The 14,213-nt window shown below is 37.1% G+C and overlaps 1 protein-coding gene across 8 annotated transcripts in view; it reads left to right on the top strand.

The window, feature by feature from the left end:
* Positions 1 to 14,213, top strand: part of TRPC1 (transient receptor potential cation channel subfamily C member 1) — a gene marked incomplete at both ends in the record, with an annotated part of 59,081 nt that overhangs the window by 34,720 nt on the left and 10,148 nt on the right. For 3 of the 8 annotated variants that reach the window (XM_080696100.1, XM_080696098.1, XM_080696097.1), the window contains 4 exons: positions 270 to 465; positions 4,782 to 5,118; positions 8,362 to 8,501; positions 10,450 to 10,593. In XM_080696100.1, the coding sequence (XP_080552226.1) occupies positions 270 to 465; positions 4,782 to 5,118; positions 8,362 to 8,501; positions 10,450 to 10,593 (817 nt within the window). Of the gene's footprint in view, positions 1 to 269; positions 466 to 4,781; positions 5,119 to 8,361; positions 8,502 to 10,449; positions 10,601 to 14,213 lie in introns of all 8 variants that reach the window. The other 5 variants (XM_080696096.1, XM_080696099.1, XM_080696102.1 and 2 more) reach the window with 5 other exon arrangements.

The following is a 14,213-nucleotide window of genomic DNA, read 5'->3' as shown; positions in this document are numbered from 1 at the left end:
AATTCTTAAGAATATCAGTATATAAGGCAATATGTGTTTATCTGAGATTATCAGTATGGACAGAAAAAACATAATTGTGTTAGAGTTTTTTTCTCTTAGAGGTATGGAGAATTTATGCACCAGTAGAGTCCTTCATTTGTCAGCAGAAAATGGCTTCATATTTTGTGTAGCCCTGTCCAAATTAAAATGTTGCTGCATAAAAAATTTTAGTATAGCTTAATTAGAAGATGAAAGTGACATTTCTAATAATAGACTCTTGCATTTTGTAGGAATGATTATGAGGAACTAGCCCGTCAATGCAAAATGTTTGCTAAAGATTTGCTTGCACAAGCCCGGAATTCACGTGAATTGGAAGTTATCTTAAACCATACATCTAGTGACGAACCTCTTGACAAGCGGGGACTGCTAGAAGAAAGAATGAATTTAAGTCGTCTAAAACTTGCTATCAAATATAACCAAAAGGAGGTATGAAGCTTTCTGTGATATATTTAAATTTCTTTCTCTACCCTTGGGTAATATCTTAGAGCAAAGGCGTTAGAGCAACATATCTGAGTTGAGATCCTCTCTCTCTGTTCCACAAAATTGTGTGCCCTTGGGAAGTTATTGAATTTGCCTAAGCTTTAGTTTTAAGAATTAATTATGAATATGTACTTAAATGGTTTAGCACAGTGAGTACTGCTGTTAAGCAAGTAATAAATGGTAGTTACTATTATTTTTAACAGTAATTATAATAAAATGATTGTTAATGTTTTGCTGAGAGTAGTAGCTACACAGGCAAACTTTTATAATGAAGTCCCACCTAGTGTTTCGTCCGTCCTAGAACTTACTGATCTGGTTATAAATAGCCCTTCCTATAGTAAGAGTGATTCTATTTAAAAATAAAGTCAGATGCTGTACTTCCTGATCCTGAAGGTGGAAGCAGATGATGTAACTAAGTTGAGTCTGACTCTTCTGGCATCATCCCTCCCTCTTACGGGGAATACTCGTTTCTACTCCCCATACATACACACATGATTCATGAACTTGAAGAATGAGGCATGCATTTTAAATTTCATTCATTGACGCAATTCACTAAGCAATAGTATTATATGTAGATAATGATAAATAATTAATAGTATGGGGTCTTTGATAAATGGTACTTTTAAGGTATTACTTTAAGACTCATTATTTTTATGATCCACGTAGGCATTAGAATAAAATTCTATTATTGCAGAAATGGGGCCTAAAGTAGATGATGGTGGAAGGCAAGATTCAGGCCCTTTGGTGATGAGAACAGGATATTTTATTATTTTGGCTGAAAATTTGACCCTCACGATTGTTTTTTACCTAGGAAATTATTATAGAAGTTTTAAAATTCTTTAAGAGAACTCAATTACTCATCTAGATCTCTGGCTTCAAATCCTATACTTTTTTGCTACTCCACAATTCTTGCTCAAGGTGGAACATTTATTGGAAAAAAATTAAGTGCAAAAATTTGGATCAGGGTAGATAAGTTTATTTATTTATTTGTTTATTTATTTATTTGGTGGTACTGGTGTTCCTGGAAACCCTTCTACCTCCGGGCTACACTTCCAGACACCTATTTTTTACATTTTTATTTGGAAACAGGGTCTCTAAAGCCATCGGGTCTGGCTTCAAAGCTGCCCGATCCTCCTGTCTCCGCCTCCCAAGTGTGGGGATTACAAGCGTGCGCCACCACGCCCGGCCTATTTTTTAATTTTTATTATTTTACTTTATTTTTTATTTTTTGTGGTACTGAGGTTGGAACCCTGGGGCCTTCTACCTCTGGGCTGTACTCCCAGACCTATTTTATACTTTATTTGGACACAGGGTCTCACTAAGTTGCTGAGAGCCTCACTAAGTAGCTGGGGCTGGCTTCGAACGTATTCGATCCTCCTGTCTCAGCCTCCCAAGCTCTGGGGTTACAAGTGTGCACCACCATGCCCGGCATGGGTAGATAAGTTTCTAAATCAGTAATCTACCTATTCAACATAAAAAGGAAATGCAGTACTAAGGTGTCTAAGTAGGGGCAGGCCATCTTTGGCTTCTTCACTTACATATCTATGTCTGAGCAGTAGCCAAGGACTTAAGAGTAAGATCAGATGCTCAAGTGCATGAGTCCCCAGAGAGTGGAGCTCCTGAGACTGCAGCTGGAGTCTGGGAGGGGCGTGGCCTCCAGAGTGGACAGGTTGAGGGGAGGCTGTGAGGAGGCCAAGATGCCTCTCCCGCCCAGACGAGGGCCCTCATGGGCCTCTGTGGAGCTTTGGCTTGTTCAGGGTAGAGCAGCTCTTGGGTAGTAGGACTGTTTATATATCAGTTCATGGCTCTAACACAAGTCTTCCAGCAAACGAGATGGAAGAAGAAACATGCCTTTACACCTACCTGGAAGTCACAGAGCATCACTTCTATGAAAATCTGCGATCATAGCAATCATGAACCTGTTGAAGTGTAGGGGATATTGACCTTCTCCGCCTGCCACCTCAGACCACTGGTGTATCAGTGGATCTGTGTCCACGTTTCAAAATCACACAGCCTTAGAACATTTGTAATTGAAACTTTGTTCTTCCAGATGCCATGTGACATTATTGTTCATTAAATTGTATTATATAGAGGGATGGCAAGGACAGTGATTAGTCTTGAGCTTGATATTTGGGGAAAAGGTGAAACCACTGTTTGGGTACTAAGAAACAGGTCCATTTATGGGAAGGAGCACTGTGTCTTCCCTCAGGTGTTTACCTGCAGGGACGAACTAAGATTCCCCTAGAACACTGAAATCAGAACAAGTAGTAAGGAAGACTTGGTTTCTTAAAAGAACTACATATTATTATTATTATTATTATTATTATTATTATTATTATTATCATTATTGCAGTCCTGGGGACTGAACCCAGGTACATCATACACCCGAGCTACATCCTCAGCCCTATTTTTAATTCTTTATTATTTTGAAACAGTCTCACTAATTTGCAAAGGGCAAGGCTGACCAAGAACCTGGGATCCTCCTGTCTCAGCTTCCCAAGTGCTGGGATTACAAGTGTGCACCACCACTCCTGGCTTAGAATTGTTTTGATAAGCACAATAAACAACAATAACCTGTCTAGTTCTTTTTTATTACATTTTTATATACTACAAGTTGCATCCTATTTCAGGATAAATCTTTTTAAAACAGAGTATTAATAAAGTAATACTTTAGATTACCTGAATACTATTATGATTTTTTTGTGCTTTGCTTTGATTTTAAACCCGATCATATTATTATATCGAAAATTATCAAGATACTTAGTTATGCTTCACAACATGAGCATCATATTAAAAAAATACTGCCAGTGAAATCTGTAAACTAAGAAGCTTTTAAACTTGGGTGAATTAATTCCTGTACTAAAACTAGACACTTCTTTTTATTTGGGAATACTTTCCTTTTTCTTCTCACATGAAATTCAGTTTTAAGTAGGCTTAAGAGTATTTTTAGAGCTGGGTATAGTGGCGCACACCTCTAATACCAGTACCTGGGGGGCTGAGACAGGAGGATCACAGGTTCAGGTATAGCCTCAGCAAGTAATGAGACTCATCAGTCTAGCAACACCCTGTTTTGAAATAAAATAGCACAGGGGGTATAACTTCAAAGTAGAATACTTCTGGGTTCAATTCCCAGTAACACACACACATGCGTGCGCGCGCGCACACACACACACACACACACACACACACACACACACACAGTGTGTTTTTATTACTTGGAAGGCTGACACAGGAGGATCACATGTTCACCACCAGCCTCAGCAATTTAGCAAGGCTCTCAGCAATTGAGATCTTCTTTAAAAAAAAAAAAAAAAAAGTATAGGGGGTTTTGTCTCAGAGGTAGAATGCCCCTGGATTCAATTCCCTGTACCACAAAGGGGAAAAAAAAAAAAAGTTTCTGTTTTCTGGAGCACAGATCTAACATGTAGACTCTTTTATAATTTTAACATGTTGGGCTTTTTGTTTTATTTTTAGGTTTGTTGTTTGGCTTGTGTTTCTTTTTTTGGTTGGTGTTTTGTGGTACTGGGGATTGAAGCCGGGGGCTTTCTACCTTCAGCCTACACCCCAGCTCTTTTTTGTTCTTTGTTTTGAAACAGGATCTTGCTAGGTTGCTGAGGGTCTCACTACATTGCTGAGGCTGTCTTTGAACCTGTGATCCTCCTATTTCAGCTTCCTCAAGTACCGGGATTACAGGCATGTGCAACCATGCCTGGCTACATGTTGGTTTTTTTTATAACTAAAATCAGCAGTTTCTGTAGACTTGAAGACATCCTAACATGAGTTAGTGGTATCTCTTTCTGTGGATTGTGCATGTTTGAAATTTTATAAATATTATTATATGAGCATTTTTAAATGTGAGAAAATAGCTTCATAGGCTAATAATTGTACTTCATACTTAGAATAAGTGCATGCTCTGGACAAGGCACTATTTTAAGAGCTTTATATTATATGAATTGCCACAACCTTATTAGTAACTACTATTATTATCTGAACATTAGAGATGAGGAATTTGAGGCCAAGAGAGATTTAAAAACTTGCTTAAGGTCATTTAGTAAGTGACAGAACCAGATTTGAATCTGGCTGCAGAGTCTGTGCTCTTAACCTGTGTACTTCATTAGTTACAAGGAGGGGAAAAAAAATCTAATTTTGAATGTGTAGAGATGGTTTTTAAACTGTTGCAAGACTTTGAATATCAAGTCATCATTTAGTCTTTAAAGATTTTATTTTGCCTTTTTGTGTGTGTCTGTGTATGTCCTTTGCAGTTTGTCTCCCAGTCGAACTGCCAGCAGTTCCTGAATACAGTTTGGTTTGGACAGATGTCGGGTTACCGACGTAAGCCCACCTGTAAGAAGATAATGACTGTTTTAACAGTTGGCATCTTTTGGCCAGTTCTGTCACTGTGTTATTTAATAGCTCCCAAATCTCAATTTGGCAGAATCATTCATACACCTTTTATGAAATTTATTATTCATGGAGCATCATATTTCACATTCTTGCTATTACTAAATCTGTACTCTCTTGTCTACAATGAAGATAAGAAAAACACAATGGGGCCAGCCCTTGAAAGAATAGACTATCTTCTTATATTGTGGATTATTGGTGAGTATGAAATTGGTTTGAAAGATTAATTTTTTGAATTAATTCTTCCAGAATTAATTTCTTCTTGGGTTTTACTTTTCCCAACACTGCTTCTTCTTTGAAACAATTAGATCTGAATAAATCTTGCCAGGAATGGCTTCTGAAACCTGTTATGTAGTTTGATCATTCTGAGCTTCTTTAAATATATAGATCCAAATCTGTTCTAAAGAAATATATAGGAATCATTTCCATTTCTACTACCACTCTATAGCTCCTAGCCTGAGTAAAGGTTAAGCATCATCTCTTTTTAGAAAATTTTCATCTCTGTTTCTTCCCTAAATAAAACAAAATAATGTTTGAATTAATGTTAACCTGCCAGACTATTTCACTTAACATTTTAGACAGTTTGTATCTGCTTTATTTTGAGTAAAAATTTTTCAAGTGGAATTTTCTGTTTTTTTTTTTTTTTTCCTGTCAGCTCTGTAAGTAAGTTTTTGTTTGTACATAAAATATCAGTACTACATAATTAAGATGCTTTGGTCAGACATGGTGATACATACAATATAGCAAGAACCTTGGCAACTTAATGAGGCCCTGTTTTAAAATAAAACATAGAAAGGGCTGGGGGTGTAGCTCAGAGGTAGAAAGCCCAGGGCTCAATCCCCAGTACTTCCCCCAAAAGCTATAGATAAAAATTTTCAAGAATGTTTCATAATTTGTGTGCAGCTCTTCATACATTGCTAACTCAAGCATGGACTTCCTCTCCAGCTCCATGTTTCAGTAATTCCCAAGGGCATCATTCTGCCTGTTTAGCCAGATGATCATTCTGATTGGCTTAATTTGATTTCTGCCCATGTGTTATATAGTCAATTATTTTATAGTCTCCTTAAAGGCATCTTGATGAAAGAATGTACCATAAAACTGTCCTGGGTATGTTACTGCTTTCTGGTACCCCTAGAAATATAAAAGTATGGAGGAACTTTTGGCCCAAAGGAGGGAAGGTTTTTATGTTTGGTTGATTTGGGTTTATTTTTGTATATATATATTCATTTGACAATTGTACTCTCTATGTATCAGGCACAATTTAGGACTTTTGGGATATGTGTTAATAAAACAAAAGTTCTTACCCTTGAAGAGCTTACCCAAAGTGGGGAAGATAGTTAATAATAGACCTAATAAGGAAATTATATCCAATTTTAGATAGTGCTAAGTGCTACAGAAGAAAGGTAGTTCCAATTGGATACAAAGGTATCCAATTTTAGGAATTGGTAAGTATTACAAAGCAGGGTTAGGAGGATTGAGCTTGGGGCAAGAGACTTGGAATGTTTAAATAAAGTGTTCAGGGAAGGTATTGAGCAAAGATGCAGTGAGGAGTTAGATGGGCAGAGGGTGAGCCAGTGTACACTCTGAAGGCAGGAATCCTGTGTGCTGCAGGGCAGTAAGGAAGCAGGTAATTAAAATAGTAGAAGAAAAAACTGGTAGGAGATAAGGTCAGAGAAGAGGGCTCCAGTAGAGTCTTGAAGGCCATTATAAAGACTGGTTTGGAATCTGTGAAATAGGGCGGAAGGGAAGGCGCGGTGCCTGATACATGTCATCAATGGGCCCCGGGTCCAGTGTGCTCTGTGCTCCCACTCACAGGGCAGGCAGGCTGAAACCTGACACCAAGTTTACTTAGCTTTGTGGAAGGATGCCACACAGGAAGTGCAGCATGCCAGCTTGATGGCTTGAAATATATTTTTGCTGGGAGTCCTCATAAAAGTCTCAGGCTACTTCCCAGCCCCATGGTGGGCCTTCTGCTTTGTAGCGGGTAAGGCCATGTGGGTGGGTATGGCATACTCCATCAGAAAAGCCTTAAATCCAGCAGGAATGGTGTCATCTAAAGTCCAGGAGTGCAGCTTCCAGGACAGGTACTCTGAGAGCTGAGACAGACATCACACAGAGAAGCTGAGGCCTTTTTATAACATGCGTCTCTACGGTCCTGACCACGTAGGCTTAAGGGTCTCTGAATTCAGTAATAGTCCTCCCACTCCAGGTGCTCTTTTCCAGTCATGCTAGTTTTTTGTTTTTTGTTTTTTGGTGGCACTGGGGTTCCTGGAAGCCCTTCTTCCTCTGGGCTACACTCCCAGACCTATTTTTTTTAATTTATTTTTAGAAACAGGGTCTCTTAAGCCAGTGTGGCTGGCTTCGAACCTGCGCCATCTTCCTGTCTCTGCCTCCCAAGCGCGGGGATTCCAAGCGTGCGCCACCACGCCTGGCTTAGTCATGCTAGTTTTTATAACAGTGCCGAACGCAGTTGACCTTTCATATTTTTTTGAATGTAGTATATTTCCAAGTAAAACATTTTAACGGAAGAGAACCTTAGGTTATTTATTTACCCATGAAGCAGAGTTTGGATGTTCTGTTAATTCTTTCTCCTCTGGGAGATCCCAAAAGGGTTTGAGGACCAGAGTAACACAGTTTAACAAAATCACTCTGGTTTCTGTATTGAGAGTAGAAGAAACTAAGGGTAAAGCCGAGGGATTACCTGTTATCTCATAATCCAGCTCTGGCTTGAAGTTAAGTGGTTGTGAGGAGAGCTAGATTTTAAACATACTGTGAAAGTAAAGCTATAGGATTTTCTTTTTCATCGAATATGGAATATAAAAGAAATGAAAGAGTCGGGTGATTCAGGGACATCTGGATTGAACACCTAAAGGGCAGAGTTGCCATCAACCGACGGGGGAATCTGCAAGTGCAGTGGACTTGGGGGCAGAGGTCAGTTAGGAGTTGAGTTTGGACGCATCTCTAGTTGGAGACATAGAGGAGCCGTTTGCCTGTCGGAGTTGAGTTTAGGAGAGAGGTTTAGAGATGTATGCTGAGTTTAAATGTATAAGTGAGCATCTGTGGCAGGCTGTTGGTGTTCAAAGCCTGATATCAGTCAGGATGAGATGGCTAAGGTGGGAGGTAACACCGGAGGAGTCAGGGCCTGGCCCCAGTGGCAGAGAGGCGCTCGCATTGGCGTGTTTGTTTTCTTAGCTTGTTTCACATCGCTTAATATCCCTCTCTGGCAAAGATAAAACGTAAGGCTATTCTCTCCAGGTCATATGAAACCTAAGGTGTTCTTGCAATTTTTAAGAATATTTCACTAAATAGTTATGTTTTTATTTTGAATAATGCTACAACGAGCTCAAGGGTAATTTATTTACTACTTTGACTCTAAAAGTACTATTTAGCTTATTATTGAGTTATGAAAGTGTTATCTGATTGTTTTTCTTCCTTTTTTAGGGATGATTTGGTCAGACATTAAAAGACTCTGGTATGAAGGGTTGGAAGACTTTCTAGAAGAATCTCGTAATCAACTCAGTTTTGTCATGAATTCCCTTTATTTGGCAACCTTTGCTCTCAAAGTGGTTGCTCACAATAAGGTGACTATTTGCTATGTCAGTTGAAGGCACAAACATTTATTTCCACAAAACCTCAGCTATTTGGCTATGTAACTCAGAGTTCTTAGAAACAAATCTGTGTCTGGTGTGTGTTCATTTTTAAAACTACCTGTCTGCGTGTAGTTTCCTGCCTTTAAAGGATGCTGCCTTCTGTATGATAGGTACCATGGTTGAAATTTGATATATATTTTAACTCAATTTTACCCTCACAGGAAGTCTATGAAACAGAAGTCTTTAACACCATTTTGCAAGTAAGAAAAATGAAGCTTATATTTTTAAACTCTTTTTTTGTGTGTATGTGAGTAGTACTGGAGGTTGAACCCAGGGGTGCTCTGCTGCTGAGCTATATTCCTATCCCTGTTTATTTTTAATTATTTTATTTTCTTGTGGTACTGGTGGTGGAACCAAGGGACATTCTACCTCTGAGCTACACCCCAGCCCTATTTTTTATTCTGTATTTTGAACCAGGGTCTCACTGAGTTGCAAAGGGCCTCACTAATTAGCTGAGGCTGTCCGCAAACTGTGATCCTCCTGTCTTAGCCTCCCAAGTGCTGAGATTACAAGCGTGTGCCACCACGCCTGGCTCCCTGTTTATTATTTACTTTCAAACAGGGTCTGACTAAATTTCTGAGGCTGGCCTTGAACTTGGAATCTTCTTGTCTTAGCCTCCCAAGTACTGGGGTTATAGGTATATACCTTTACACCTGGTCTGAAGCTTAGAAATGACATATCTAAAACTTAACAGTAAGAAACCAAGACTAGATATAAATCCAGGTCTGTCTAGGCATTTTCTTTGTAACAGATACTAATGCCGTATATCTGAGCTACATTCATTTAGCTCATTAATGTATATATCATAAGACACAAAGTAATTTAAAATGATTACTGCTAAATATCTTTATATAAGTGTGAAAAAGAGTTTATCTTAATGGAATTTATTATATAGTGCTTTACACAATCTACATCATTATTTTCCTTTATATCTTTAAAAGTAAATGAATTTAATTATTTTTCTCATGACTATATATTTTTGTTTAGAATTTGACAAAAATCTAGACTTGTAGACATCTATAATTTTACTTTCATCAAGATTTATGCTCTCCCAAGGCTTGAAAAGTAATAGATTTTATGTTAACTATCTTTGTCTAAACCCTGACCTAGAATTCATATATAATGTTCCCTGATTCTTAACTAATTTATAAGTTTTAGAAAAAGAAAAGTGATTCTCTTATGTTAGATTTAAAATTTTTAATTTTTAATTGAAATTTTTATTCCTTGAATTGATTAGTAGTATGCAACATGTTGATTAAATACATTCAGTGACCACAGTACAAGGATACTAGGAAAATAAAAATTGGTCATGCATAGATAAATGGTTTAATAAAGAGATTGAATGGCATTGCTTTCTCAGACTGATCTCTTTAGTTTTAGGAGTAGAGTGCTCCTACAGTGTATTATCCCAAACAGGACAACTTTAAAATGAGAGAAAGCAGTATTCATATTTATGCTGCTCTGGTATCTAATCTCAGACTGTCACAGGCAGCTAGCACACGTGGCCACTCTATGTCTAGGTATAGCAATGCACTTTTTAAAAATTTGTTTTGTATTAAAGGAGTGGGTGGACTTCTTTGGTTCCTAGAATCCTAGGTCAAAGGACTAGTTTAATTTACTATAATAGCTAATTAGTTGACATCATGCATACTTAACATTTATGTTGTGGAATTTAAAATACATTTAATGGCAATTGTAAGAAACTTTAACTTTTTAAAACCTAGGAATTTCCGGGAAAATCTCTATAAATAAAGTAAATGATATTGTTTCACTGTCTCACATACATAGAAACCTTTTATTAAGTTAAACATTATTACTATTAAAAAAGAAAAGCTCTATAAAAATGCTATTTACCTTTGGCTTTTCTTCCTAACCCTAGTTTCATGATTTTGCTGATCGGAAGGACTGGGATGCATTCCACCCTACACTTGTGGCAGAAGGGCTTTTTGCATTTGCAAATGTTTTGAGTTATCTTCGTCTCTTTTTTATGTATACAACCAGCTCTATCCTGGGTCCATTACAGGTAAATAGTTAACAATTCTTAAAGAACATTTACTATATCTCATTATTATTACCACTTATTATTTCTACTAAACGACTGGAATGTTTCTGTCATGATGGTGAGACCAAATTTTGCTTTTGAAAATAATGAGCCACTGGAAGAGCACAGCACGTTCCTCCGCTCTGCTCTTGGCTCAGTGAGAGCCTCTTGCTTCAGGTGTTCAGACATTATTAAACTGTGCTCCTTTGGCTTCTTTCTTTCACTCCATGCACATAGATGTGTTTAAAATAGAGTTTTATTTTAGACAGTAGTGTAACATAAAAACTGCTTTTTACCAAAAGAATCTCACATTTAAAGTTTTAAGTGTCTTAGATTAAGAAGGTAGGTCCTGCACAAATAGAAATAAGCATAATGACGATTTTGAAAATATGTGAGCTCTATTTAAAAATATACTTTTACTTTTGTTTAGCAAATATGAAATGTAATAAACTGGAAAATATCATACTAAGAGCTAATAAATTGCCGGGTGTGGTGGCGCACGCTTGTAATCCCTGCGCTTGGGAGGCGGAGACAGGAGGATCGCGCAGGTTCGAAGCCAGCTGTGCTGGTTTAAGACCCTGTTTCCAAATAAAATATAAAATAGGTCTGGGAGTGTAGCCCAGAGGTAGAGGGGTTCCATCCCCAGTACCACCAAAAAAAAAAAAAAAAAAAAAAGGAGCTAATAAATTCATAGAGATTAAGCTTTCCAACTTTATACTTCTATAGTACTTTAACATTAAGATGATTAATTTTTGTTTAGTATGCTTTTATTGGTACATTGTAATTATACATCATAATGAGGTTCAGAGTGGTAAAAAACAAACATGCACACAGCACTGGGTGTATTTCTCTCTAGACCCCACCTTCCTCCCTCTCCCCCAGACATAGTATCAAGATTGGTATTGATAACTTCATGTGTGAACATAGCATTTTCTGAACTGTTTACTTCATCGAGTTCCCTTTTTTGCCTCCCCACCTTCATCCCCAAATCCCTTTCCTCTGTTCTACTAATATCTCTCTTCTCTAATCTGAAATCCCTTTTCCCCATATTTCCCTAGCTTCCACATATGATGAGGAAAACCATATGGTCCTTCACTTTCTCTAGTTCTATCCATTTTCCTCCAAATGACATAATTTTGTTCTTCTTTTGAATAGAATGCCATTGTGTATATAAATCACACTTTTGTAATCCATCCGTTGAAGGATGCTTAGTCTGGTTTAATAACTTAGCTATTGTGAACTGCACTGCTATAAGCATTTATATGAATATATCACTCTAATTTTCTGACTTAAGTTCCTTTGGAAAGGTACCCAAGAGTGATATAGCTAGGTCATATGGTGGTTCCATTTTCAGTCTTCTGCAGAATTTCCATACCGATCTCTGTAGTGGATTGATTTGCCATCCCACCAAAAATGTATAACAGGCTCCTTTTTCCTTATATACTCACCAGGATTTATCATTGTTTGCATTCTTGACGATTGCCATTCTAACTGGAGTTAGCTGGAATCTCACTGTAGTTTTGATTTCCATTTCCTTGATTGTTAATGATGTAGAACATTTCTCATCTATTTATTGACAATTTGTAATTCTTCTTTTTAGAACTGTCTATTCAGTTCAATTGCCCATTTTTATTGTTATTTTTATTGTTACTTTTTTTAAGTTCTTTGTATATTCTAGTTATTAGTTTTCTATTAAAGTAGCTGCAAAGCTTTTCTTCCATTTTGTAGGTTCTCTCTTCAGACTCTTGTTTCCTTTGCAGCACAGAAACTTTTTAATTTTATGCCGTCTCATTTATTGACCTTTATTATTTCCTGAGCTTTGAAGGCCTTATTGAGGAAGTCTCTACCAGTGCCTATATGTTGGAGAGTTGGCCCTGTGCCCTCTTCTAGTCATTGCAAAGTTTCTGGTCTAATTTCTAGGTCTTTTATCCACCTTGAGTTGACCATTGTGCAGGATAAGAGATTGGGATCTAATTCCAATTCCTTCCTCCTGTGTATGGATAACCAATTTTTCCAGCACCATTTGTTGGAAAGGCTGTTTTCTCCAGTGTATATTTTTGGCACCCTTGTCAAAAATTAACTTGCTATAAGTGGTAAGATTTGTTTCTGTATTTTCTGTTCCATTGATCTATGCATCCATTTTTTGTGTCAAAAACTGTTTTTACTACTATAGCTTTGTATTATAATTTAACATCAGATATTAGGATACCTCTAGCTTAGTTTTTTTTTTTTTTTTTTTTTGCAGTACATTCTGGAGTTTGTCTTAAATTTAAGCCAAGTTACATTGTTTCTACTAAATTAAAAATTCCTAGTATCTGAGATTTATATTTTCATTTTCTCATCTCCTTTTATTCATCCTCTTGCCATAGTAATTACTTAATGATATTGTCATTTGAAATGAAAAACTGGTTTGAATAGGGTTAAATAGAAAACAGTGCTTAGAAATTTTAAAAAATCAAAAATAAAGTAAAAAGAAAAGGAAACAAGTGCTCAGTGGCCTGAGATAAGAAAGAAGCTAATGGGGGAGATTAATACCAGCCGATGTTGTAGATGCTTATTCAAAATAGGAATACCAGCTAACATCTGTGTCACATTTTGTGGGGGCCAGATGCTGTGCTAAGTGTTATTCATTAGTTAAGTCTCATTACAGCTCTTGTTATTTTATTATTTACATTTTACATGTGAGGAATTTGAGGCCTAGAGAGATTGAATACTTTACAGATTTTGTGAGTGATAGTCAGGACTTGAACTTGAGTCTGTCTGACTCCAGAAACTAACCTGGAGTTTGCTGTCCTGTTTTTGTGAAGGATACCAGTTATACCACTTCAGCAAATCTAAGAATCATGTTTTGCATAAATCAGTATTTATATTTTAAGAAAGAAAAGCATGAAGATAGAATCTGTAAATAATTGTGGTAATAGTAATAATAGCAGCAAACATTTATTGAGCCCATATGTGCTAGATATAGTTCCAGGATCTTTATTTACACTTGTTAGTCAATCCTCACAACCATTCTGAGAGGTAATAGTAATAATAGCAGCAAACACTTATTGAGCCCATATTATATAGTTCCAAGGTCTTTATTTACACTTGTTACTTTATTTAACCCTCACAACCGTTCCGAGAGAAAGACTCTTCATTTCCATTTTACAGAAGAAGAGCCTGAAGCATCGAGGTAGTAGGTAACTAGTGCAGAGTACGTAGCAGAAACGCAATTCAGCCAAGGAGCTTTGGCTTCAAAACAATGGTCTTGTGTTTGTTTTATGGTGCTGGGGATTGAGCACAAGGCCTCGTGCGTGCCAAGCAAGCCCTCCACCACAGGGCCATATCCTCAGCCTTAAAGCCAGTGGCTCTAACCAGTTGCTAAATTGCTTCACAGTGTTTTCTGTACTACAGAGTAGTACAAGTTTCTTCTTAATTTTATTGTACAATAATTTTGTTGTACATGTTATTAATTTTATTGTACATGTTATTAATTTTATTGTACATGTGGGCATGTACCAATAATCACAGATTTTTAAAAGTTCTTCTTAGCTGATCCACATGTTTCAAATGAATTAAACAGCCTTAACACTAAGAGTTGAAGACTGACAGAAAGAACA

The sequence above is a fragment of the Muscardinus avellanarius genome (assembly GCF_963383645.1).
Source record: "Muscardinus avellanarius genome assembly, chromosome: 5".
Lineage (NCBI taxonomy): Eukaryota > Metazoa > Chordata > Mammalia > Rodentia > Gliridae > Muscardinus > Muscardinus avellanarius.
The sequence above is the reverse complement of the archived record's forward strand: the minus strand, read 5'-3'. Positions and strand labels throughout refer to the sequence as shown.